This window comes from Centroberyx gerrardi, chromosome 21, assembly GCF_048128805.1.
Source record: "Centroberyx gerrardi isolate f3 chromosome 21, fCenGer3.hap1.cur.20231027, whole genome shotgun sequence".
NCBI lineage: Eukaryota > Metazoa > Chordata > Actinopteri > Beryciformes > Berycidae > Centroberyx > Centroberyx gerrardi.
The window spans coordinates 880,423-906,422 of NC_136017.1; the positions used below are offsets into that span (position 1 = coordinate 880,423).

The following is a 26,000-nucleotide window of genomic DNA, read 5'->3' on the forward strand; positions in this document are numbered from 1 at the left end:
TCAGTTCATGTTTTTTGTTAGTCATCAGTTTTGGTGGTAAATATTAGATAGTAATTAATAACTAGATAAACACAATTACAACAACGCTGAATGAAAGAGACAAAAACAACAGGAAAGAAATAACAGCATGAATAACAAAATAAAAACAGCAGAGTGAAACAAAAGATAAAGAGACTTTCCCCGCTCCGAGCCGACGGGACGACGCTCCGATCGGTTTAACAGGAGAGAGAAGAGACTGCGGGTTAGAGTGAAGGTGGGCTGAAAACAGAAGAAGAAGAAGAATTTAAAGAAGGAGAAGAAGAGGAGGAGGAGTAGGAGGAGGAGGAGGAGGAGGACTGACCTCCAGGAAGCCCGGTGCAGGCTGGGAGAGAAACGATGAGGAGTCGCAGGAAGAAGAGTCGCTTCTGTCTGCTGCCGGACTCCATGACTGATCTGCCTGACCGAAGTTCACACACACACACACACACACACTCTAAAACACACAAGCACGAATGCAAACATACACTCGCTCTTTTTCTTTCTCTCTCTCTTTCTCACACACATTTTCTCTCTCTCCTAGTCACTCACTGACGCTCGCTCGCTCACACACTCCTCACACACACACACACTCACAAGCATACAGTAAACACAAACACACAGTCCTGTCACACTTATTTTCTCTCGTTTACACACATTTTCTCTCACACACACACTCTTTCTTTCCCTTAAACACTCCATGACCTCTCTCTCTTACCTGCATCACACTTTATGTCACTGAGTGTGTTTCCATTCACTTTAATATTCAGTTTATATTCTGGATATTAAAAAATTCACACATTTGACTGTGAGTACTGCCATGCAAATAAAACTCACTGAAATGCAGAATAGAAAACATTTATTTGTTTTGTGCGTGTGACACTGAATCAAACAGACAGAAGTTTACATTCCCTCCTCAGAGCAGAAACACTCTCAGTTTAAAGGCTACATGAGGTAGATTAATATTCATAAATAAAAATACATTATGGAATCAAAAAGTCTTGATCAAACAACTTAATACAACAAATCTAAATCTAAATCATCCAGATGATTTAGCATCCTGCTGCTGACTCCACATGAGGAGAAAACACACTTTGAACAAGACTGAGTGTGAACTGCAGCCACGATGGATCATGTGACGCTCGACTATTTAATATTTTAATTCAAAATTGCAATCGTTCCGGAAAAGTTCATATTGGTGAGATACGAGGTTTCAGGTTCCAAACCAACAGCAGCTGGTTCTCTCCTGTCTGCCTGAAGCTGCTGAAGTCACAACATACACCTCTTTATTTATTTATTTCTTTTTTTAAATCATTTTTTTGACATTTTTGCCTTTATTGCATGTTTCAAAGTAGAGAGAGACAGGAAGCCTGGGAGACAGACGTGTGACAAAGGTCAGATTCAAACCCAGGAAATCTAAATTTAAATTTGTATTGTATTGTTATATGATATGTTTCTTTAATGGTGACCTCATGCTGCACCAGGAGGAGTAAATACAGCGGGTTGGAAGGGGGCGGGGCCTGTGTGGGCGGGGCTCAGAGCAGCGCCCGCAGGATGTTGGGGATGACCTCCTGTGCGTCGGTCAGAGCGTCCTTCCACTCCTGCGGGACGGACGCTCCGCTGCGGGACGCCCGGGCGCCGAGCAACGCCCCGAGCGCCGCGCCGCGGTTACAGTTCTCTCCTGCAGACGAGGAGGAGGAGGAGGAGAAGGAGAAGGAGGAGGAGGAGAAGAAGAAGGAGGAGGAGAAGAAGGAGGAGGAGAAGAAGAAGAAGGAGGAGAACAAGAAGGAGGAGAAGAAGGAGGAGCAGAAGAAGAAGGAGGAGAACAAGAAGGAGGAGAAGAAGAAGGAGGAGGAGAAGAAGAAGGAGGAGAATACATTTTATACTTGTACAGCACTTTTCAAGATGCTCAAAGACGCTTCACAGCAAAAGACAACGTCCAAAACAAAAAGGTCTCCTAGCCTCAATGGTACTAAGCCTAAAGTTTATTAAGCATAATTAATTCAATCAATTCTATTTTGAGAGTTTTGTAAGAGGGAAAATTAAAGAAATTCGTAAGAAATTAGACTGTTACTAAGACAATATTGAAGAATGGCACATAAGAGCCTCCTTAAGAAATTTCTAAAATTTCTTCTTCTGTCATTTCTTAGGATCCATCTCAAGAACACATTCATGAATCTGACCCCTGACCCCTGACCTCTCTGGAGCGTTAAAAACAGAAAGGTCAAGTGAAATAAAGCTGCAGACCTCCACAGTTGGTGTTGGTGAGGATTCCTCCGGTCAGGTCGTCATGGAACTCATGAGCGAGGTAGAACAGGCTGCTGAGCGCTCCTGCAGGGCCAACGATAAAGATTAAAGTCAGAATTCTAAAATGTGAGTCAAAATTCTGAGATTATACTCAAAATTCAGAGATTTAAGTCAGAATTCTAAAATGTGAGTCAAAATTCAGAGATTATAGTCAAAATTCTGAGATTAAAGTCAGAATTCTAAAATTAAAGTAAAAATTCTGAGATATAGTTAGAATTCTGAGATTAAAGTCAGAATTCTAAAATGTGAGTCAAAATTCTGAGATTATAGTCAAAATTCTGAGATTAAAGTCAGAATTCTAAAATGTGAGTCAAAATTCTGAGATTATAGTCAAAATTCAGAGATTTAAGTCAGAATTCTAAAATGTGAGTCAAAATTCAGAGATTATAGTCAAAATTCTGAGATTAAAGTCAGAATTCTAAAATGTGAGTCAAAATTCTGAGATTATAGTCAAAATTCAGAGATTTAAGTCAAAATTCTAGGCTAGAGATATAGTAAAAATTCTGAGATTTAAATCAAAATTCTAAAATGAAAGTTAAAATTGTGAGATTATAGTAAAAATTCTGAGAATATAGTCAAAATTCTGAGAATATAGTCAAAATTCTGAGAATATAGTCAAAATTCTAAAATTTGAGTCAGAATTCTGAGATTAAAGTCAAAATTCTAAAATTAAAGTCAGAATTCTAAAATTAAACTCAGAATTCTGAGATTAAAGACAAAATTCTAAAATCAAAATCAGAATTCTGAGTTTAAAGTCAGAATTAAAGATTAAAGTCAAAATTGTCAGAACTCAAATTTTTGACACACGGCCCTGATCTCAAAACAGAAAACAGAAACCCTCCACTGTGCAGAATACTCCTCAGACTCAGACCTTTAGTGTAGCAGGCCAGACCGAGCTCCTCTACTGCGCTCTGATGCACCTTCAACCTCTGATCTGAGGAGGCAGGGAACCTGACACACACACACACACACACACACACACACACACACACACACACACACACACACACACACAGTTCATTTACCTGAAAATTAAGGACATTTTCATTTCAACATTTCAAATTTTTACATTTTTAAGACTTGTGAAACTGATTTTACCACTCTCACTTTCAGGATAAAAAAGGAAATTTTTCAGACTGAAGACAATGATAATTACAATACTCTCTCTCTGACACACACATATATATTTACATACACAGATATATACTGTATATACATTTATTTATACAGAGTTTACTGTAATGAACACTAGCACTAGGGAAAGAGACATTTTTCAGACTTCAGATTTAAGTTCAAACTCCATTTTCTTTAGTCTGGAGTCTGAAAATGAAGACTTTAACCCACACACACACACACACACACACACACACACACACACCCACCTGGCGGCCCTGTGGCTGTATCTCCTGCAGCTCTCCCAGGCGTCCAGGCTCCTCAGAGCGCGCTCAGCCTGCCGCTGGAGGCAGGCTCCGCCCAGCGTGGCGTGCAGCGCCCGGCCGTACAGCGACACGCTCTCCGGCACCCGGGGGTGGGGGTGGGTGAGCCTGACGAACTCCACCGCCGCCGAGACCTGCGAGGACAAACACACTCACTGCATTTCACTGAGGAAGAAACGTCTGTTACTGCACTGCACAGTGGAAACAGAAACACTTCGAAAGGAAGTTTGAATTCTAAACCTGATTACCCTACCTAAGTACTTTTTAAACATGATTACAGTACTTTTTAAATATGATTACAGTACTTTTTAAACATAATTACAGTACTTTTTAAACATGATTACAGGACTTTTTAAACATAATTACAGTACTTTTTAAACATGATTACAGTACTTTTTAAACATAATTACAGTACTTTTTAAACATGATTACAGTACTTTTTAAACATAATTACAGTACTTTTTAAACATGATTACAGGACTTTTTAAACATAATTACAGGACTTTTTAAACAATTACAGTACTTTTTAGACCAAATGAAGGTACTTTTAAACCTAATGAAGGTACTTTTAAACCTAATGAAGGTACTTTTAAACCTAATGAAGGTACTTTTTAGACCAAATGAAGGTACTTTTAAACCTAATGAAGGTACTTTTAAACCTAATGAAGGTACTTTTTAACCTAATGAAGGTACTTTTAAACCTAATGAAGGTACTTTTTAACCTAATGAAGGTACTTTTAAACCTAATGAAGGTACTTTTTAACCTAATGAAGGTACTTTTTAACCTAATTAAGGTACTTTTTAAACCTAATGAAGGTACTTTTAAACCTAATGAAGGTACTTTTAAACATAATGAAGGTACTTTTTAACCTAATGAAGGTACTTTTTAAACCTAATGAAGGTACTTTTTAAACCTAATGAAGGTACTTTTTAACCTAATGAAGGTACTTTTAAACCTAATGAAGGTACTTTTAAACATAATGAAGGTACTTTTTAACCTAATGAAGGTACTTTTTAACCTAATGAAGGTACTTTTTAAACCTAATGAAGGTACTTTTAAACCTAATGAAGGTACTTTTTAACCTAATGAAGGTACTTTTTAAACCTAATGAAGGTACTTTTTAACCTAATGAAGGTACTTTTAAACCTAATGAAGGTACTTTTTAACCTAATGAAGGTACTTTTTAAACCTAATGAAGGTACTTTTTAACCTAATGAAGGTACTTTTAAACCTAATGAAGGTACTTTTAAACCTAATGAAGGTACTTTTAAACCTAATGAAGGTACTTTTTAAACCTAATGAAGGTACTTTTTAAAGGACACTAGGGAACTGAAGTCCTTGCTGACTAAATGAGACAGTTTTAAAACCAAAGCCACGCGGCGCTTCGCCTAAACCAATCGGCTGAAGCGGTGAATCAAAGTGGGTGTGGCTCTCACAGCTTGCTCCTCATTGGCCGAGGCGGACAGCAGGATGAAGGGGAGGATCATGGGAAGGCAGCCGATGGCGTCCAGCTGGCTGTCGGGGAAAGAGGAGCTCAACTTCCTCCTGGAGCGATTCTCCGCAAACTGCAGAACCTGCAGGACGATAGAATAGAATAGAATAGAATAGAATAGAATAGGATAGGATAGAATAGAATAGGATAGAATAGAATAGAATAGAATAGAATAGGATAGGATAGGATAGAATAGAATAGGATAGAATAGAATAGAATAGAATAGAATACGATAGAATAGAATAGGATAGAATCGAATAGGACAGGATAGTATAGAATAGAACAGAATATAATAGAATAGAATAGAATAGGATAGGATAGAACAGAATAGAATAGGATAGAATAGGATAGGATAGAAGATAGGATAGGATAGAATAGAATAGAATAGGATAGGATAGGATAGAATAGAATAGGATAGGATAGAATAGAATAGAATAGAATACGATAGGATAGGATAGGATAGAATCGAATAGGACAGGATAGTATAGAATAGAACAGAATATAATAGAATAGAATAGAATAGGATAGGATAGAACAGAATAGAATAGGATAGAATAGGATAGGATAGAAGATAGGATAGGATAGAATAGAATAGAATAGGATAGAATAGAACAGGATAGAACAGGATAGAATAGGATAGGATAGAAGATCGATCAGAATGAAAACAAATCATGAATAAATGTTTTTCCTTGAGCTGTGACATCGTGGATCTTTAGAGCGTCAGCATATGAGCGTCCTGTCAGGGTGCGTTTGTTTCACCTCACTGGGCGAGGTGGGTCTGCAGTCCTGCCAGTCGGAGAAGAAGGAGCGGTGGAAGGACTCGGCGTACGTGTCGTTGTGGGAGCCGGGCGCGGTCAGGAAGCCCACGTAGTCCGCCAGCACGGCGGCGCGGGCGGCGGGCCGCGACGCGTCGGGGAACCGCCCCCCCGCCAGCACCCGCGCCGCACGCAGCGCGCACAGCGTGTTCAGAGTGTTTTCACCCGCCCGCATACCTGCACACGACACAACCGGCTCAGGTCAGAGGTCAGAGGTCAGAGGTCAGAAACACTGCTACTGTGGTCTCTGGTAGCCACGCCTCCGGCTCAAACGACGCAGGTCGGAGGTTGTTCTCTAACAGGAAGTGACATCAGAGCGCTGGTACCTTGGTGGTAGTGGGCGGAGCCTCTTGCTGACGTCCAGAAGCTCAGTTTGTCGTGCAGGATGACGTTTCCCACAACATCCGGCCGCTTCGCCCCGGACGACCAGGCCGTCCGCCCGCTGCCGGCTGACACACACACACACACACACACACACAAGTTATCAACCCGTCATCGTTCTAAAAGTCTGTCTGGACATGGAGATAAAAATACACAGATGACAGTAAAGGCTTTCAGATTGTGTATAAATGACAGAGTGTTGTTTTATTAATCATTTTTATTGAGTATTTCGAATGAGTTTCATCTGAATTTTTGGTAAAAATGTGCAGTTTGTGAAATGTGATTCTGGACAGACTCTGCATTATATTTCCTGCTGGTTCCAGAAAAACAGGCTGATTGTCTCAATTTCCCACCTGAATTAAAAAGACAAACCTTTCACTTCACGTAAGATTATTTTAGTTTTTTTACTCTCCTACCACTAGTAGATTACAGCTTTGTAAGTTTAAAAGCTTGTACAGCTGTGATCTAAGCAACACATGGCCGGGAGGGGGATATATACGATATTGGGGGAAATATCGCAATATTTGGTGAATACTTTGTGAATATCGCGACATCAATATTCAATTATACTCCAAAATCATCAGCTGACAAAAAATGAGTGTCTCCAGCTTGTACAAAGTTATCATCCAGTTCTATTTTGTGACTGTTTCATCGTTATATTATTGTTCTATTTTTGCGATATTTCGTGAATATTTCATGAATATCGCGATATCGACCCAATAATAATAATATCGATAATTCAATCATATTGAATACTGAATATCGGCCCAATAAAAATGTCTTTATGTATCTGAGACGGCAGCAGATCGACTCATCTCTGCAGGTTATACAGAGACATAAATACTAATAAAGACTAATAAAACTAAAATACTAACAAATACTATAAACACTAGTACTGGTGAGGCCTGGTGTCCCACCTGGGTTGGACAGGGCCAGGATGCTGGACGGGTGTCTGTCTCTGGGAGCGCTGAAGCCGCTGATCCACCCTGCGAAGTCGGTCCGGATGTCCTGGGTGTTGTAGTACCAGTGGACGGGCATGGACATGGCGTCCGCCGCGCTCATCCCCCACAGAGCCTCGCCCGCCGCGCGCCGCGCCGCCGCCATGCTGCCGCACCGGGAGACGATCCTGTGGACCAACAGCAGGGTGACCTTTGACCTCCAGACAGAGACGGTGAGGAGGAAAACAACTGCTGCTCAAACTATTAGTCGATTAATCCGTTAGTCAACTGACAGAAAATGAATTGATTTATCGTTTGAATAATAATAAACTTTACTTGTAAGGCTACATTTGCACATATATGTTGTACATACAGTTTATTTTATCCGTACTTATCCTTTATTCTTCTCATTTTTCTTATGTATTCCTGCTCTGTTTCTGTCTGTGTCTCAAGTGTCTGCTGTAACAATTTGAATTTCCCTCTGGGATTAATAAAGTTCTTATCTCTCTCTCTGTTACTCTCTCTCTCTGTCTCTCTCCCACTCTCTCTCTCTCTCTCTCTGTCTCTCTCCCTCCCACTCACTCTCTCTATAAACTAAAAAACGTATTCACCATGGTTCAGATCAACGGCAGCACAACTACATGTGACATTATTTACATTTACATACAGTTAAATACAATAGAATGACATACATATATTTACATTTTTACACTGACAGACAGGACAGGATTCTGTTCAGTGACTGGTCACCGTCTATATACTGACAGGAAGACACTCTGACTGTGTATCATTATTCTTGTGATATAAATATGAATAAAGCTCCTCACCTCTGGACAGGTTGAGCTCAGTTCTCTGAGCCGCAGCAGTCTGTCTGTCTCTGCAGGGAAAATGTTTCCTGACTGAAACTTGCATAAGTTCTTTATCACAGCATTACAAAACACACCAGGAAGTAGCTAGCGTTAGCATCCTGAAGCTAACCGAGCGGCTCACGTCACGTTACACAGCCAGCGGTGTGTCGGGAAGCTTCGGAAAAGCCGCCGTTTATTTTTCCACAGTAAAGACAAGCTGAACTTATAGTTTGAATTTGGGGAAGGGGCATTGTAGTGTAAAAAGAAGGAGGTTTGTTTTTGTTGTAATTTCATAACCCAACCGTTCCGCAGTACGGCGATTGACATAGGCCAATTTACAAAAGCGAACAATTTAATACAGGTGTACGGCGCTGACAATAACAAACCTCGCCATATAGTGCCATGTCCAACCGATATGTGCTATCGATGTGTTCTGCCCGACAAACACATACGTAGTTATTCATGAGTTATTAATGGATAGTGTTGTCTCCCTGAACTTTACACTAAATGAGAAAGTAAGCAGTCAAACATTAAGGGGAGTTTAAGGACGTTTTCATGGAGTCTCCCTTAAGTCAAGGGCATTTTGCATGAACTAAGGGGTGAATTAATGTAAATATAAGGGTATAATATGGGATTCCTGGTTCGTAGAGTGATGTTAACTACCAAAGTAGTTTTAAGCAGCTACATCGACTCTCCACTAGACTACCACGTTGTTTTGTTGTCATTTCACAAGCCGTACTACGGCGGCCGACATAGGTCAATCTACGATTCTACCGGATAGTACAGAAATCAGTTCAGTTCACACTGGACTATGATACTATACAGTGTAGTAGTGGTAAATGAGATTAAACGCACTAATTGTCAACAAGACTATACATGTAGTTTAAAAGCTACATACCGAATTGGAAACTAGGTTGCGGTCGAAAACACGGATTAGCGCTGTTAGCTAGCCAAGCTGAACCGAAGTAAATGGATGGATGAATAAAAGCTAATCAGATGTACGTTAGCTAACTTTGTGTAGTTCTTCTGTTAGTTGGTCCAATGACTAGCTCACTAACTTAACCTGCAGTCGCCTCTACATTCACTTAGTTAACCGCTTAAACTCTGTGCTAAGCTGTAGAGAGCTGCTCTATTGTTGTTAGCCTGCTAGCTAACCTAGCTGCCTGCTGGCCAGCTAGCTGCCTGCAGTGGAAATGGAAGCAACGACGTTAGAATCACAAGATGTTGGTAAGAAAAGTTTTAATTTAAAAGTGATAAACCTGATAAACTGTCTGATGTGATTTGGTGAAGTCTCTTCTATTTTGAAGGGTCTATTGGACAAGTTTCTCCAGTTCAAATGCTCTAAATCTTGACAAGCCATTTGCTTATTTCTTATTATATGCAGCTTAAACGGGGGCTTTTATTTTTGGTTTACCAGTGGTTCCCAGAGTGGGGTCCTTGGACCTGCAGGGGCCATTAAAGCGATTTAAGGGAGTCCAAAGTTTCGTTTCACAGTTCTTCCACTAAAGTTATAGGCTAGTAGTACTGGTAGCAGTGGCAGTGCAGAAATACATTTCACAGTATAATGCAGAATATGTGTAGTAATATGTTTCAAACTTTGATTGATTGACTATCTTTATCCCACGATCAGAAGCCAGACACCTGAAAACTGAAGCTGAAACATGATAATACTGTGACTACTACCATTAACCATAATGATGTCAGTGATAGTAATGTGGAGTGTGTGATAGGTGAATTAACATCAATCACCAATCTATTCGTCAATAATAGAACTAATAATCATTTCTCCTGGTTTCAGTGCGGGCCAAGGCCTTCTGGGCCGAAGCGGACGTGGATCAAGTTTTTGATCAAGTTTCCGAATATCTGCTTCATCTGAAATCAGCCTTCAAGAAGAACACTGCTACAGACAGAGGTACCTGTCTGTCTGTCTGTCTGTCTGTCTGTCTGTCTGTCTGTCTGACTGACTGACTGACTGACTGACTGACTGACTGAGTGTCTGTTTGACTGACTGTCTGTCTGTCTGTCTGACTGACTCACTGACTGACTGACTGTCTCCCTATTGAACTAACTGAATATCATAACATGTTAAAGGAACCTTTCAGCTGGTATTTGATGCAGAACATGTGATGGTAATCCAAACATTATGACTGAATGTGTTTGATTTGTTGAACTGTCTTTTATTTGATTCATAATGTTTGATTTATAATGTTTAGCGAGTGGAATTGGAATTTCATGGAATTCAGTTTCATGTCATTCCAATTCAATTCACATTCTGTTTCCTTACAGCTGGGAGACTTTCACACTCACACTCCAGCTGCAGGAGCTGAACTGCAGTTCACCATGCAGTCTCAGTTCTGATAACCTGACACAGCTGTGATGTTTGTCTCTTCTGTTGTTTGGGTCAGAGTGTGTGCAGGGCATGAAGCTGCTCGCCCTGCTGGACTGCACTACTGCTGCTGCTGCTGCTGCTGCTGCTGCTGCGGCTGCTGCTGCGGTGCCGGCTGCAGCAGCGCAGGACGTGTCTGTGGTGCAGATCGTCATCGGCTCAGCTGGAGTCACTGTTACAGGTAAGCTGTCTGTAGAGTCACTGTTACAGGTAAGCTGTCTGTAGAGTCACTGTTACTGTTACAGGTAAGCTGTCTGTAGAGTCACTGTTACAGGTAAGCTGTCTGTAGAGTCACTGTTCCGGCCCTGCTTCACTGCAGCCATCAGCCATTGAAGGAATGATTCCTTTGCCAGCGCTGAAAGATGCTCCACTGTTCGCATTGCGTTGTGTTGCGTCTGAAGGCTGCGTCCAAGCTAAAAAATCTCTGAGGTTCAATTCACGATGGCTGACGCACGCGTTCTTCCTCATTGAAATAAAGTTGAATTGATTATTTTCTGGTGTATCCATTCAAAAGTCAAAACAACGTTACGCGCTCTGTGGAGCAGGGAGAACGTCACGTTGGCGCAACGCTGATGGCAACGCAACGCTGCTAGTGGAGCTCTAACTGTAGCAGCAGTAGTAGTAGTAGTAGCAGTAGTAGTACTTGGAGTACTACTAGTAGTAGTAGTATTACTCTCTGTGTTGTGTTAGATCCAGTGTTTAGCTAACGTTAGCTAGTCTCAGTACTGCAGCAATAATTAAGTATAACTATAATTAATTCATGTTAACCAGTGTCATTAACTGTTTCCTGTTTCCTGTGCAGACTCGTTGCCACGGAAACCCTCAGAGCAGAGCCGGCCCCCCTCCTCCTCCTCTCCCTCCCCCTCCCCCTCCCCCTCACTCGAGGCTCCGCCCCCCTCTGCAGGCAGAGACAGCCTCCTGGCCCCGCTGACTCCCATCCAGCTGACCTACCGGCCGCACGACTGCAGCACGGTATGTCCCGTCCCGCACCTCACCGCACCGCATCGTACCGCACCGCAACCCCGAAACCCTACAGACTCTGAATATAAATAATATTAAATATTGTACTGACGTAATATTATAATGAGGATAAAGTTCAGATGGATGAAACTCTTTGTCTGCTCTCCGCTCACCAGGCCTGCCTGCCCAGTTTACCCAGCATGCCTCAGTCCACCCCTCCGTTCTGGGGTCAGAACCCGCTGAAGGTTCCGCTGCTCTGCGGCTTCCGGAGGCTCAGCGCCACGCCGCTGTTGTCGCCGACCGGGGGCGGAGTCTGGGACTGGGAGGGGGAGGAGTCAGCCAGCCTGGAGGAAGACGACGCGGGCGGGTGGGACGTCGTTTACAAAGCTCCGTGTGGGCACAGCCTCCGCAGCCACGACGACGTGATGCGTTTCCTGTTGGCGACCGAGAGCTACGGCGTCCTGCAGGTTTGTTGGTCATCGGGGTTTTGATGCTGCCTTCAGGGCCTTCAAGGAAGTTGGAAATACAAGTTTCCGCGTATTGAAGTGGTTTTGGTCAGAAATAAGAACAGAATTCCTGTATCAAAAGTTGTTATTTTGTTTCTGTTGTTTCAGTTTAGAACAGAGCTGGATCAGTCGTAATTAGTACTTTGTTGTGTAATTCACATGCGCGTAACTCGTGATTCTGATATTTCCAACAGCACTTAAAGGCAGCATTAATACTGGTGGCTTAATTATCATTATTATTATTTACAACAATGATATTCTTAATGATAATGATAGTAATTCCTAGGAATAACTGGAAGCAGTAGTAGTAATTATAGTAGCAGTAGTAGTAGTAGTAGTAGTAGTATTTTCAGTAGTAGTAGTAGTAGTATTTTCAGTAGTAGTAGTAGTATTTTCAGTAGTAGTAGTAGTAGTAGTTCTGTATCATTATTCATTGAACTGTTTCACTCCAGATATTACTGATGGTTATCCATTTTGCTGCAGGTGGATTTCTTCACCTTTAACCCTGCTGTCCGGTTGGACCCTCCTCGCCCGGCCGGGCCGCGGCGTCCGGAGCTGGACCTGAGCCGGGGGGCGGAGCCTACGCCGGTGGAGCTGTGCGCCGGGGAGGCCGACGTCCGGCCCGACGACTTCCGCTACCGCAAAGACCGCTGGCCGCACGGCTGCTTCCTGAGCCGCGGCCCGGCGCTGTTCGCCGCCTGCTGCGACTGCAGCGACGGCTGCCTGGACGCACGCCGCTGCGCCTGCCTCGCTCTGACCGCCGGGGGGCGCCGCTACTCCCATCACAGACTGACCGAGCCTGTGCCTTCTGGGTAAGACCGAGACCTGAATGTGGGCGGGGCCAGAGGCTCCTATTGTAGCGGTCTGCAGCTACAACTATAGATCATGAAAAATAAGCTTTGTATTTATACAGTTTGCTGCTTTGGAATCGCCTTTACATCGTTACTCCAACATTACATCATCTTGATGAGTTAATACAGCTAGCTAGCAAGTTATTAGTTATTAGGTCGCATTAATGGAAAATCAACAGAAAAAAATAAAAACGGGAAAACTGCAAATTAGCAAGTCTGTCAGACGCAGATGAGAAAATACGTCCCAATTAAACAAAATTTTGAGAGCATCTTTACTTCCTTAATGTGATGTATTTCCTGTTGAAACAGGATGTCGGGGCGAGGCTTAACGCAGGGAGGGATCAATCAAAAGTCTAAACCAATGGGAGATCAGTTAGGGAGAGAAAGGCAGTTTGATTGGATGAGAGGGGCGGGACTGTTCAAAAATCTTTTGTTTAATTGGTTGAGATTATGTCCTCCTCCTGGTACAGTGTGATGTCACCATTAAAGATACTCTGTTTTCCAGGAAGGAGGGGAGCGGGATTTTGATATAAAAATACAAGAAAGTAAAAATTTTGAATATTTTTTGGGGCATTTATTATTAAACAGGTGAATATTATGACACGGAAAATTTGCAAACAAAGAAAAGTGATTTTTTAATTTCATTGTGACTTTAATTGTCCAGCTTGCGGCCACAAATTAGCAGTTAGTGCAACTCTGTGTGTGTGTGTGTGTGTGTGTGTGTGTGTGTGTGTGTGTGTGTCAGGCTGTTTGAGTGCGGGCCCTGGTGCGGCTGTGAGCGTGCTCGCTGTCAGAACCGGCTGGTCCAGCGGGGGATCAGAGTCCGCCTGCAGGTTTTCCAGACCGCCGACCGCGGCTGGGGCGTGCGTTGCCGTGACGACCTGGACCGGGGCACGTTCGTGTGCACGTACGCAGGTAACAGGACGTCAGTCTGTGTGTAACGAGTCAGTTGGTACGTACGCAGCAGTTAGATCAGCGCTGTCCGGGTTCAGCAGGAATTGTTCAAACATTTACTGTGAATTTTCCATTTAGTTATTATGAAACTAATGTACAGAGACATACAACAGTCTGAGGCAATTAAACACCATTTCCCACAATACAACACTCATGAAAACGCAATTAAATGCAAAAATGAAAATTGTGTTAATTTATGGAAAAAACTTTGGTTCTTTCGAGGTCTTCAAAAGTTTGGAAATTGCAGAAAAAATGTTTGGAAAAATGTTGTTGTGCTGTCCTGATATACATACAACTACACATTCTGTGGTCTCTCTCTCTCCGTCTCTCCCTCTCTCTCCTCTCTCTCCGTCTCTCTCTCTCTCTCCCTCTCTCTCTCCCTCTCCAGGTTTAGTCCTCAGGAGAGCCCAGACTCCGGTCGAGGCTCCGCCCCCCAAGCTGTCGAGGGCGGAGCTTCCATCAGACGATGAGGTGGAGGTCGTCACAGAGTGGCTGGCACCGCCGGTCATGGAGGGGCGGAGCAACCTGCTGGAGTCCCCGCCCACGTCCCCGCCCACCTCGCCCCCCCTCCACGTCCCGGTGATCCAGAGACCCACCGATACTCCGCAGGACAGAGAGAAGGTACGTCTCCGGCGGCCATGTTGGAGGTCCTCAGCTCCAAGCAGCTCCACCTTCGGTGCTTGGACCCCTAAAAAGAAACATATTGAGAAGAATACAGCAAACGAGTGAGCATCGCTGGCTTTTCACTTGTACATAAAATACAATTAACTGCAGCCTGTAAGTCTCACTTACAACTGTTAACTTAAAATGTTCTTTGTTCAATGTGCTGTAGTTTTTTAACAAGAAATCATCCTGAGTCTTTTTTCTGTTGTGTAATTGATCTTAAATTCTATTCCACCTGCCGTTACAAAGTCATTAGAAAGTCTTGTCTTGTTTTGGGGTTTTCCATTCGTCTCCACTGAACTTAAAAACAGGTTTTTGTTTATCTGTCAGGTGCAGGCGGTGCTGCTGGGAAGCCTGGAGCCGAAGCCTGCTGCACCAGGTACCACAGTAATGACAGAAGTGTTTTATTAAGTTCTTAAGATTAAAGAAATAAATCAAATCAAAGCAGTCCTGTGATGATGTCTGAATCCATCCACTGGATATTTTCTCTCTTCCCGTTTGGACGGGTCAGCTGACCAGTCACAAGGCCAGGAGACGGTCGCCAGGACAACGGCGAGCTCTCAGGCGGTCGCTAAGGAAGCGAGCGGTGGCAAGGAAGAGACGGCTCCGGGTCAGAAGAGTGTAAAGAGACCGAGGACGGAGGAGGTTTACTTCCTGGACGCCAGCAAGGAGGGCAACGTGGGGCGCTTCATCAACGTAGGTGGAAATAATGAGAGTTAATACTGTAGTTTAATTTAATTAGGTCAGTATGATAGTTTAATTTAGTCAGTGTGGTACTTTAGTTTAATTTAGTCAGTGTGGTAGTTTGGTTTAATTTAGTCAGTGTGGTACTTTAGTTTAATTTAGTCAGTGTGGTAGTTTAGTTTAATTTAGTCAGTGTGGTAGTTTAGTTTAATTTAGTCAGTGTGGTAGTTTAGTTTAATTTCATGACATTAATACCAGCCGACCTCTGACCTCTGACCTCTGACCTCTGACCCTGCAGCACAGTTGCCAGCCCAACCTGTTTGTCCAGAACGTCTTCACCGACTCACATGACCCCGCCTTCCCCCTCATCGCCTTCTTCACCAGCAGGTCAGCCTCACACCGACCAATCACAGCCAGCCGGGCCTACACAACACAAGTCACATGACACACAAGCAGCTTGTTGATTGGACAGAGTTTGAACCTGTCAAAACATGACGGACTTGTCTGTCTCTTCTTCTGTGGTGTTCATAGCAGTTCAGAACACATGAAGAAACAGCTGAACATGAGCATCAGTCCAGACTTCAGTTTGTTCTGCTGGGCTTTCCGTCTGCTTCTACCCATAATCCCTTGTGTTTCGGGTGGTTCAGGCGTGTGTTTAACGATGATAATAATAATAATAATATTCATTTTTTATAGAAGTCCAAACAGTCTTACAAAAGGCTTTACAAGATTAAAAAAATATAAGCAACAAATAAAAACATGAACAATAAAATCAAGAGGAATAGACACCATAGCTAATAGCTAACTGACTTATATATAATCAATAATTAATAATCCCTGACTGTTTATCTGGACCTGCAGTGCGGTGAAGGCCGGCACCGAGCTGACCTGGAACTGCTCCCCCGACACAGGAAGTACCTCGCAGCAGGAGGCGCCGTGTCGCTGCGGGAGCGACGGTTGCCGGGGACGACTGGCCTCAGAGGAGAAGCTGTGTGCGGCGTGTGAGGTCAAAGGTCACGGCGAGAAGAAGCCTGATATCGCCGCCGCCGCTGCTGCTGCTTTGGGTTTTTTTTAGACGTTCCTGCCGACAAACCACGTCAAAATCTGTGTATTTTTCTACGATCTTGTTGTAATAAAAGGGTTTGAAAGCTCGCTGCGGCTGCTGTGGTTTGTTGTTGTTTATTTCTGTTTACTACAGATTCCTCCTGTTTTTTTCAATTTGGCAAGTTGTATTAGGCTTACTCAAAAAGTGTTTAAATGTTTCATTTTAGAAATGCAGACAGGAAGTAATATTAATTAATTTGAAAAGCCACATTGGGTATTATACTTTTTTATGCCAGATGTCTCAATTTGAAAATGTTGTTCACGTCTTGTTTTGATTTTTTTCTGACCGTCTTATTGTTGAATTCTATTTTCTTGTCCTGCCTGTGTTATTTTGAAACTCCACAGCGGAAGTGTCATTTTCCTACCCTGGTTGTCTTATTTTGAAAATCCTGAGCGGAAGTCCTACATGTGTTTTTTCTGTCGACATTGACACTTCAGCTTGTGTTCGTAAATAAGTTATATTTTTAAACTCTGGGCAAGTGCCATTTTTATTTACTCTTCGTTCGTCAATAAAACTTTTATTTTGAAATAAAAATCCGGAAGTCATTTACATGTTTACTCTGTGTAAAGGATAGGAGTATCATTGATGTAAAAACGTTTCTATATCTATGGGAGGTATTACATTATCGAAATGGCACTACAGCGTGTTTGTCAATGCGACTTTTATTTTGAAACTCCAGAGCGAAAGTCCGCTACACCACAACGCGTATTCGTCGATACTACTTTTATTGTGAAATTCCAAAGCGGAAGTCCTCTACTGTGTCTACTCTGTCTGACTTGACCTGACAGCATATCTTCGCCAACAGGACTTTTACTTCGAAACTCCAGACCGGAGCTCGTGCTGTTTACGTTCTTCTCCCTCCGCGGCCCACCGTCTCCCTCCAGACTCGGACACCGACCATGAGCGCTGTTGTGCGGGTTGTGTGCGTGCTGCTCCTCGGCCTCCTCTGCTCCTCCTCCCGGATCCCGCCTCACGACGAGGTGGCCCGGGTCGCGCGGTTCGTGGCCCACCGGTGCGACTGGGCCTCCATGGCGACCATCTCCACCCACCGGCCCGTGGTGGGACAGCCGTTCTCCAACGTCTTCTCCATCAGCGACGGGCCGGTCGGCTCCGGGACCGGGGTTCCCTACATGTACCTGACCCGCATGGAGATATCGGTGCAGGACCTGGAGGTACGGGAGTGAGTGTGTGTGTGTGTGTGTGTGTGTGTGTGTGTGTGTGTGTGTGTGTGCACGAGTGAAGAAGTCCTATAATCTTCCTTAGTGTATGTGGTTTAAAAAATACCATAAAGTACCACAGACAAACTATAAGAACATACAGGAATATCATAGGAATATTATAGAAACATTCTACAAATGCCATAGAAGATAGAAATGTCATCAAGTACTACAGACAACTTTAAGAGCCTATAGGACTATTACATGAATATTACAGAAGATTAAAAAAAAAATACCTGTAAGAACCCATATGAATATTAGAGAAATATTAGAGAAATGCCATAAAAGATCGAAATACTACAAAGTACCACCAACACACTATAAGAACCTATAGGAATATTATAGGAATATTATAGAAATGCTATAGGAGATACAAATGTCATAAAGTATTACAGACAAAGTTTAAGAGCCTATAGGAATATTAGAGGAATATTGTTGAAATAATATAGAAATGCCATCAAAATGCCATAAAGTACTATAAGAGCCCATGGGAATATTATAGTACTATTATAGAAATGCCATAGAAGATCAAAATACCATAAAGTACTACTGATAAAGTATAACAGCCTGTAGGAATATTATAGGATTTTTTTTTGCTAGTGTTTTTGTATATATATATATTCCTATAATATTTCTATAATATTTCAACCGGCTCTTTGTGTCTGTGGTAATCAAGAGAGTTTACTGTGACTTTAAAGTACTTTGTTGTTGTTTTTATTTCCTATGATTTCACTATAATGTTCCTATAATATTCCTCTTCCTATATAATATTCCTAATTTGAATGTGTATATATATATACATATATATATATATGTATATATATATATATACATGTGTGTATTTGTACAATTTGTACTGTTTTCTATGTTTAGGTTTTGTTTTTATGTGAAGCACATTGAGTTTTCCTGTGTAGGAAATGTGCTGCATAAGTTTATAGTTTTATAGTATCCTTGTACTACAGGATTATATAGTGCTCTAAGTGTGTGTGTGCGTGTGTGTGTGTGTTGCTTCCAGATGTTTTTGTCCTTGTGTCATCTGTTTTCAGACTGAAGAGTGAACGGAACTAAATCGCCTTAAAATAATTTGCAGCTAAACAACAACACTTGTAATAATAAATAAAACGTAAAAACAAGTAATATAGTAATAATAATACGAATATTAATAACAATACTTTGATTCATGTAGAACTTTTCATTAAAAAAGAAGTGACAGAAGAAGACATGCTGGTTTATGCAACAGCAGCTCTGCCATGAGTCAGCAGGTTCTTCACAGAGTGACTCGGCAGTTTCAGAGCGGCGGTCACGTGTCGGACTGACGTCATGTGACTGACAGACAACTGACAGAAAACCACAAGGCAGGAAACAGTGAGACTGAAGCATGAGTCCAGCTGTTCATGTGACTGACAGCAGCCTCAGCTTCCTCTCAGAGACAGCGCTGATGACGCAGCTGCTAGGCCCCGCCCACAAAGTGTTCAAAACAACAAGTCAACATGTTCTGTGGTTGTTTTGTCTGTCTTCTAATAATTATTATGAAATGTGTTTGGTGTTAATCGCCCAAAACCTTTTCAGTCTGTCAATCAGCTGATGATCTTTTTATTTAGTGTCTTTCTGTCCATTCAGAGCTGTGTGTGTGGTGTCATGAACCAAAAACACTCTCAATCCATTTCTCCACGTTCATTTTCCAGCATCTCTCTGAGCCTTACCAAGAACAGGCCGTTTCTGTCTCCGTGTCTTTAAGGCTCATTAATATTAACGACCCTCCGTTCCGATCGGCTAACCGTTTCGAGAGCGAAACGTGAGACGCCGCGGCCCGGCGGCTACAGGTAGGGAAAACTCTCCGGTAATAAACGACGACGACCGCTCGACCGCTTTGAAAAAAACACTTTGTTAGTCTATTATTTCTTACAGAAATGATAATGAGCGAACCTTTGTGACGCCGCAAAGTTACGGAAGTCCAAACGGCTCGTTTAGAGGCTCGCTTTTCTAATATGGATTGTGTGGATTCAGACATACACACACATAGACTTTACTTGGGCGGGCCGCCCAGGTATATTAACGGCCGCCAAAGTATATTTGGCGACCCATTTTAGCATTTTTTATTTTTATTTTTTTATCCGTCCGAGAGAACGACGCCATCCGCGATCGATTAACTAGTGGACAATCTCCCCTCGCTCTGCTCTGCCCCTCCAGGGTTTCCCACACACAGAAAACTTTATATGAAACTATATAATCGTAAAACTGCGTGTAGCGCATTGATTCGCTCAGACCCTAACTGCTCCACGCGACCTCTCTCTCTCTCTCTCTCTCTCACTCTCTCTCTCACTTGCTCTCTCTGTTGATCCCCCTCTCTCTCTCTGTTGCTCGGTCTCTGTCTCTCTCTCTCTCTCTCTCTCTCGCTCTCTCACCGGACCCGTCTGTTCTCCTCCCACTTCACACGCGTGAGGGAGATTTTTTTTCCATGCCAAGAAGACGGCCGACTGAATTCCCGAAAAGAAGAACTAACAGTTAACGTTACTCGGAAACCAGCTGAGTTTCCCAGATTAGATTAGCACGCTGTATAGCCTAGCTGCTAGTCAGTATCCACCGAGTGGACTGATAACGTTAATATTAACTTTTTAACTCTGATTCTGAATGTTTGCTCCCTCAATCCAGATTAATATTGAAAAATATTTTCAAAGGAGAAGGACTGGTCCTGAGGAGGAGCGGGACAGTCTGGACCAGAGGAGCTGAGCAGTAAAACAGAGTAAATAATAATATTAAAGGCTGTAATGTAACGATGTAAAGATACAGGAGAGACCGACAGAGAGAGATGCAGCAGGGCAGAGGGGCAGAACAGCTGATCTCTCTGTAAGGAGCCTCATTTCTATTCTTCACCTTGTAGACAACAGCAACAACAGACAGAACAGTGTAGCACTGTTTATATTTTTAAGTTATGTTATCTTTGACATAAAGTACTTTAGATATATACAGGTTATTTGTTTGACAAATGGAACTATTTAAAATGGAGTACATTAGATAATTTTTCAGCCATCCAGGTAGTGGGATCCTTTATTGATATTAGCCTATATATTGACAATATAAGAGAATACAAGAATAAAAAGGCACTCGACCCCCCCTGACCTTCCTGCTGGCTCTGATGTTCCACAGGAACACTTCTGGAATTTGAAAATTTGTTTTCCAGGACTGGAAAAGTTTTGGAAAATTGTAGAAAAGTTATGAAAATTTAAATATTTACTCTTTCTCTCTCTCTCTCTCTCCCCCCCCCCCCCTCTCTCTCTCTCTCCCCCCTCTCTCTCTCTCCCCCCCCCTCTCTCTCTCTCTCTCTCTCTCCCCCCCCTCTCTCTCTCTCTCTCTCCCCCCCCCTCTCTCTCTCTCCCCCCCCCCCTCTCTCCCCCCCCCTCTCTCTCTCTCTCTCTCTCTCTCTCCCCCCCCTCTCTCCCCCCCCCTTTCTCTCTCTCTCTCTCCCCCCCCCTCTCTCTCTCTCCCCCCCCTCTCTCTCTCTCCCCCCCCTCTCTCTCTCTCTCTCTCTCTCTCTCTCCCCCCCCCCCCCTCTCTCTCTCTCCCCCCCCCCCCCCCCCCCTCCAGGTGAACCCTCAGTCCTCTCTCTCCATGTCTCTGGCTCAGACAGAGTACTGCAGGCAGCAGGGCTTCGACCCTCAGAGTCCGCTGTGCGCTCACATCATCCTGTCTGGATCTGTGCTGCAGGTGCACACACACACACACACACACACACACACACACACACACACACACACACACACACACACACACACGCAAGTTGTGGAGTAACCTTCTGTTCATATTCCTGCAGCTTCATCCATATCTTCTTCTGAACGTCAGCTAAAAACACGTTTTAAAAGCTGCTGAGCTCCGTCCTGATAGGCCGTAACCATGGCAACCAGCTTTTACACCAGCTTTTACACCAGTCGGTGTAAAAGTCAAGGTTTACGACGCAGCGAACTGACACGTTTCATCACTTTACACTCCTCCATCACTCATTCACACACTCCTGCAGAGCCTGGATTCAGCAGGTTTTCTGAATTTCATAGAATTAAGTTAAACTTCCTGAAATTCCAATTCAGCTGATTGATGATGAGTTCATGAGTTATGAATTGACCCTGATCTCCTGTTACTGTCTGCTGCAACAATTGATTGATGATTTTCCCTCAGGATCAATAAAAATGCATCTAATCCAGCAGTAAAGTCACATTTCTCCCCCCCCCCCCCCCCCAGCTGAACGGGACGGAGGCGGACTTTGCTAAGAAGTCTCTGTTCAGTCGTCACCCGGAGATGATCGACTGGCCGTCCGACCACAACTGGTTCTTCGCCAAGTTCAACATCAGTCAGGTAGAACAGAACAGATCAATCTGATCTGTAATCAGTCAGACTGCATCAGATCATCAGATCAGACTGCATCAGATCATCAGATCAGACTGCATCAGATCATCAGATCAGACTGCATCAGATCATCAGATCAGACTGCAGCAGATCCCATTTTAATAAAGTCAGTTATTGACAATGTTGAGCTGCTTCAGGCATTTTACTGACCAGACTTCCATCGTCAGGCTGATCAGCCAATCAGATGACAGGAAGTGCGGTGACCTCACGGTTCTTCCTGTGTTCTGCAGGTCTGGGTGCTGGATTACTTCGGGGGGGTGAAGACCGTCAGTCCTGAGGAGTACTTCAGCGCCTCGCCGCACAGGAGGCACTGAGGTCAGTTTTAGCACAATGCTAGTCGCCTACATTCACTTAACATGCAGCATGCTAAAGGTGTTAGCATGCAGACAGAGATCCACCAGACACACAGAGAAGACTCTGGTGCTGATCCAGGACCGACGGGACAAACTAACTTTCGACAAACTCTTTCTTTATGTTTATTAAACCTTTCAGTCTGAACAAGTGGAACACTGAAATCCGGTCGGGGGAAACTAAACTAACTAAAATAATATGTTTACTAATTGTAAACAGGAGAAAGAGGTGGGCGTGTCCTCTCCTGTCTGCAACAACATCAGATAATAAAGAAGAAAAAACTCACCCTCCGTTTCAGTCGCGGCACTAACTTGTCTTCAACCCTGATGCCGTTTATATTTCTATCATGATATTCTCAGTCTGGGCAGAAACGGAAAACTTTTCTTCCATTTTCTTTGTGGTAAGATCAAGCCCCGCCCCTGTTTCCATCAGATTGGACAGCAGAGAGACTGACAGTGACGTCAGCGGCGTCTCACTGAAAACAATCAGAAAAAACGTCCCGTCTGATGGAGGTTTTCATCTGGCAGCGGACTCTACCATCCTGTAATGCCTTAAAATCTCCTTACATTTTCATTAATTTACATAAATTCACCCCTTAATTCATGCAAAATCCCCTTAAAATGAGTCAAGGGAGTTATTAGTGGAGGAGATCCATCAAAACCTCCTTAAACTCCCCTTAATGTTTGACTCCTTTCTTTCTAATTTAATGTAAAATTCAGTTAGACAGGAACTTTCCATTAATAACTCATTAATAACCTGTAAACCTGCACAAAAGACATGAAAAATCCCTTAATTTCTAGAGTCTCTGTGAATCAACTCATGAATAAATCCCTTATAAACGCACGATACTAACCTTACTTTATTAAAGCTGTTATTTTAATGGATAATTCATGTTTATGTAATGGAGAAATGAAGGACATTTCAGGGATAAATTGAAGGGTTTTGGTTTCCACTCCAGGTTCAGGTCTTGCTCTCTGATCTCTGTTTCTCTTCCCAGCCGGTTCAGACCAGCCGGAGGATCCGGAGCGGAGCGGCGGGTCGTCGGTTCGACTCCCGCTGTCCGTCCCGCAGACGACCCGGCTCCCGTCTGAGCTGCACAGTTCATCCTGATGTCAGATGGAAACGAATATCGCAATTTTAGTTTAATTCCAAATCTGAAATCTCAAATTTTCAGATTTTTTCAGAAGTTAGGAGTCATCTTTCATCACAAAATATCTGTTTTCAAGGATCAAATCATCTGTGATCTTGAAATACTGACAAATGAATTTCAGGAGATACATTTTTTTGAAAATTGCTAAATAGCATTTTTGTAGTAAAACTCTTCAATTAATGATTTTATAATTTGGCAACATTGGAACATTTAATTTAATTTAGGACGACTGCTGTGGTTGAAAATAACCAGGATGTTGATATAAGAAACCTATCATTTTTCTATTCAAATCAACACTAATAATGGTGATTAATAATTGTGATGAGAGTGTTCAGTAAAATAATCCGGACTGACTGTGCAGCTGTGCCTTCACCACAGTGTCTCCACTATTGATCAGATCAATCAGCTGATCGGTTTTGGTTCTGTTTCCATCTGTAAGTCCTTCCTGTTTCTAGAAGAATCTATTTTTCTACGAGGAAATTCATTCAAACTGCATCAATCACATTGCAATAATCACAGTTTCTATCGCCGATCAAATCCTGGTGTTGAGTTAGAGAATATAAATGTGTGATTATAGATTTTCTGAGTGCTCAGATATAAAACGAATGTAAAAGTTTGTGTGAAATGATATTTAATGTGCAGCTTTGTGATGAATAAGAAGTCAGCTGCAGTAACGCTGTTTCACCACCGGAGGACGCAGCAACACCTGAAAAACACTTCAGTCAGAGTGATGATGTTTGAATTATAGAGGTTATTTTCCTGCATATTGCACCTAAAATCTCACTGCACTACAGAGCCAGAGCCAAAAATTTGACTTTTATTTTTTACTTTATTTAAATGAAATCTGTTTTGCACACAGGCTTTACAGTAGAGTGCAGAACAGTAAAAACAAGCAATAAAAATAAAGTCCAGCTGTATCACCTGCACTCTGATGTGTTTTAAGGGTCAAAGGTCATGACTGGTTTAGACTTCATATCAACATGCAGTATGTATTAAAGTGATTCACACTCCACTTCTGTACCAGTCATATTTTATCCAGGACCGGAAATAAACTTCGAAATAATTTTTTCAAAATTTTCGTTTAATTTTCACACAGTTGCTGCTGTTTGGTTTAGTTTTGCAGTTCAGCTGAATAACAAAACTCTGCATATCAGAGGAATCAGAAAGAACATTTTGGTTCACGTTATTTCTTACGACACATCGCACTTTTATAAATCATCTGTCGCAACTTTATCATTTATTAAAGTGTGTGTTTCTGCACAGTCAGCATAGTTGCAGATATCAGCACTCGTTTTCCTCCTTCATTCGTTCTTCAGTCCAGTATGAAAAACAAACTTCCACAGAGCGACAGAATCCGTGTTTTTCCACTTTTTAAAAAAAATTGGCAACACAAAAAGTCTGAGCAGTCAACAAACCACCTCACACCGAACATGTAGTTTCTATGGTTGTGTCATTAGTTCAATATACTGAAGTAAACTGCGAAAAAGAAATGGAGAATTTGAAGCTGCAGTTTTTGTGCCGTTTTCTCTATTATTTTATGAATGAAAAGTCACCAGAATGCAGGAAATAACGTCTCCGGTTCGTTAAAGTTTCCACTTTAGTTTTGAAAACACACAGATATCTGATGGACTCTCAAGGCTGCCAAGTAGGATGGAAAATGAAAGAATGAATTACATACAGCCTGATTGTGAGAAATGTAAATAGACGCAGACAGAAGTAAAAGGTTTATGACTGAATGACTGGAGAAGTGAATAAACATGACTAAACTCTGTGGGATGTCAGCAGGGGAAAGTAATGCAGTATAATTCACTGTTTCCATATTCAGCAGTTTCCTTTATAATATTGTACTGACAGTGTAATTGAATTATTTCCATTTCAAGGCTTTTAACACAACACATGAAAATTATGTTTTATGAAAAGATATTCTATTAAAAGAGACGTAACAGTCTGAAAAGCCTTAAATTAGATTTGTACCCATATGTTTAATGAGTTTTGACAGTTTATTGATCCAAGCACGTTTAGGCTCTATCCTCTGGTCAAAATTAACTAGAATATGAAAAGTTATAACTACAGCATCCAGTTACAATATTTAAAGAAGGACTCCAACTGTTAGTTTGGTCCGTTCTCCTTCCCGACACGTGATGAGACGATCGACACCATGCTGGTAGTTAGCTCTGTCTGATAGCATGCTAACACTTCAGCATACAGTTCAGTAATCAATTAGCATTATCCAAAGTATGAAGATAAATCTGTTCGTAATCCAGAGTTGGTTTGTTTCCATTCATTAGATCTGAAAACAAAATCTCAATCTTCATCATTAGTGAAGTTCGCATTAGAAAACGTTAGCTGTCTGGCTAACTTGGCTAACTTGGCTAACTTCCTGTGTTTACACTCAGAGTCTTGTGGGAACAGAGACCTGCTGCCATTCAAAGTTTTCTGTCTATTTAACCGATCCTAAAGAAGCCTGTCGGGTTCAGACGTGATTAAAGTGAACGAGCCGCCAGCCTCCGAGCTGCAGCTGCTCTCGTGTTAACGTGCACGC

General features: G+C 42.4%; 4 protein-coding genes across 4 annotated transcripts in view; 2 read left to right on the forward strand and 2 right to left on the reverse strand.

The window, feature by feature from the left end:
• The window catches only part of f7l (coagulation factor VII, like), an 11,560-nt gene extending 11,135 nt beyond the window's left edge, over positions 1 to 425 (reverse strand). Inside the window, exon 1 of the mRNA XM_071907961.2 lies at positions 341 to 425. Within this exon, the coding sequence (XP_071764062.1) occupies positions 341 to 425 (85 nt within the window). The remainder of the gene's footprint in view (positions 1 to 340) is intronic.
• Positions 426 to 864: 439 nt separating this feature from the next.
• LOC139918547 (uncharacterized) lies at positions 865 to 8,267 on the reverse strand. Its single transcript, XM_071907964.2, has 9 exons — positions 8,213 to 8,267; positions 7,365 to 7,596; positions 6,393 to 6,515; positions 6,011 to 6,243; positions 5,196 to 5,333; positions 3,705 to 3,892; positions 3,194 to 3,273; positions 2,263 to 2,346; positions 865 to 1,696 (listed from the first exon to the last, which is right to left on the reverse strand). Exons 2-9 carry the CDS (start codon positions 7,549 to 7,551, stop codon positions 1,551 to 1,553), a joined length of 1,179 nt encoding a protein of 392 aa, XP_071764065.2. The 5' UTR covers positions 7,552 to 7,596; positions 8,213 to 8,267; the 3' UTR covers positions 865 to 1,550.
• An 870-nt stretch (positions 8,268 to 9,137) lies between these two features.
• On the forward strand, positions 9,138 to 16,437 carry setdb2 (SET domain bifurcated histone lysine methyltransferase 2). The gene is made up of 13 exons (XM_078291228.1): positions 9,138 to 9,460; positions 10,032 to 10,145; positions 10,639 to 10,703; positions 10,767 to 10,800; positions 11,422 to 11,591; positions 11,756 to 12,046; positions 12,569 to 12,897; positions 13,682 to 13,851; positions 14,279 to 14,511; positions 14,884 to 14,932; positions 15,065 to 15,249; positions 15,536 to 15,624; positions 16,099 to 16,437. The coding sequence occupies exons 1-13, from the start codon at positions 9,427 to 9,429 to the stop codon at positions 16,310 to 16,312; spliced, it is 1,977 nt and encodes a 658-aa protein (XP_078147354.1). The 5' UTR covers positions 9,138 to 9,426; the 3' UTR covers positions 16,313 to 16,437.
• A 739-nt stretch (positions 16,438 to 17,176) lies between these two features.
• Positions 17,177 to 24,470, forward strand: creg1 (cellular repressor of E1A-stimulated genes 1). The gene is made up of 5 exons (XM_078291178.1): positions 17,177 to 17,514; positions 21,145 to 21,264; positions 21,793 to 21,906; positions 22,188 to 22,272; positions 23,306 to 24,470. The coding sequence occupies exons 1-4, from the start codon at positions 17,242 to 17,244 to the stop codon at positions 22,269 to 22,271; spliced, it is 591 nt and encodes a 196-aa protein (XP_078147304.1). The 5' UTR covers positions 17,177 to 17,241; the 3' UTR covers position 22,272; positions 23,306 to 24,470.
• The last annotated feature ends 1,530 nt before the right edge of the window (positions 24,471 to 26,000 follow it).

Excerpts from the sequence above, each read along its gene's own strand:
- LOC139918547 (XM_071907964.2), bottom strand. The coding sequence starts at position 7,551 with ATGGCGGCGGCGCGGCGCGCGGCGGGCGAGGCTCTGTGGGGGATGAGC. Across the intron at positions 6,516-7,364 it reads CCTGGCCCTGTCCAACCCAG|CCGGCAGCGGGCGGACGGCC; the intron begins GTGGGACACCAG and ends TGTGTGTGTCAG. Across the intron at positions 3,274-3,704 it reads TACAGCCACAGGGCCGCCAG|GTTCCCTGCCTCCTCAGATC; the intron begins GTGGGTGTGTGT and ends TGTGTGTGTCAG.
- setdb2 (XM_078291228.1), top strand. The coding sequence starts at position 9,427 with ATGGAAGCAACGACGTTAGAATCACAAGATGTTG. Across the intron at positions 9,461-10,031 it reads GTTAGAATCACAAGATGTTG|TGCGGGCCAAGGCCTTCTGG; the intron begins GTAAGAAAAGTT and ends TCCTGGTTTCAG. Across the intron at positions 12,898-13,681 it reads ACCGAGCCTGTGCCTTCTGG|GCTGTTTGAGTGCGGGCCCT; the intron begins GTAAGACCGAGA and ends TGTGTGTGTCAG.
- creg1 (XM_078291178.1), top strand. The coding sequence starts at position 17,242 with ATGAGCGCTGTTGTGCGGGTTGTGTGCGTGCTGCTCCTCGGCCTCCTC. Across the intron at positions 17,515-21,144 it reads TATCGGTGCAGGACCTGGAG|GTGAACCCTCAGTCCTCTCT; the intron begins GTACGGGAGTGA and ends CCCCCCCTCCAG. Across the intron at positions 21,907-22,187 it reads CCAAGTTCAACATCAGTCAG|GTCTGGGTGCTGGATTACTT; the intron begins GTAGAACAGAAC and ends TGTGTTCTGCAG.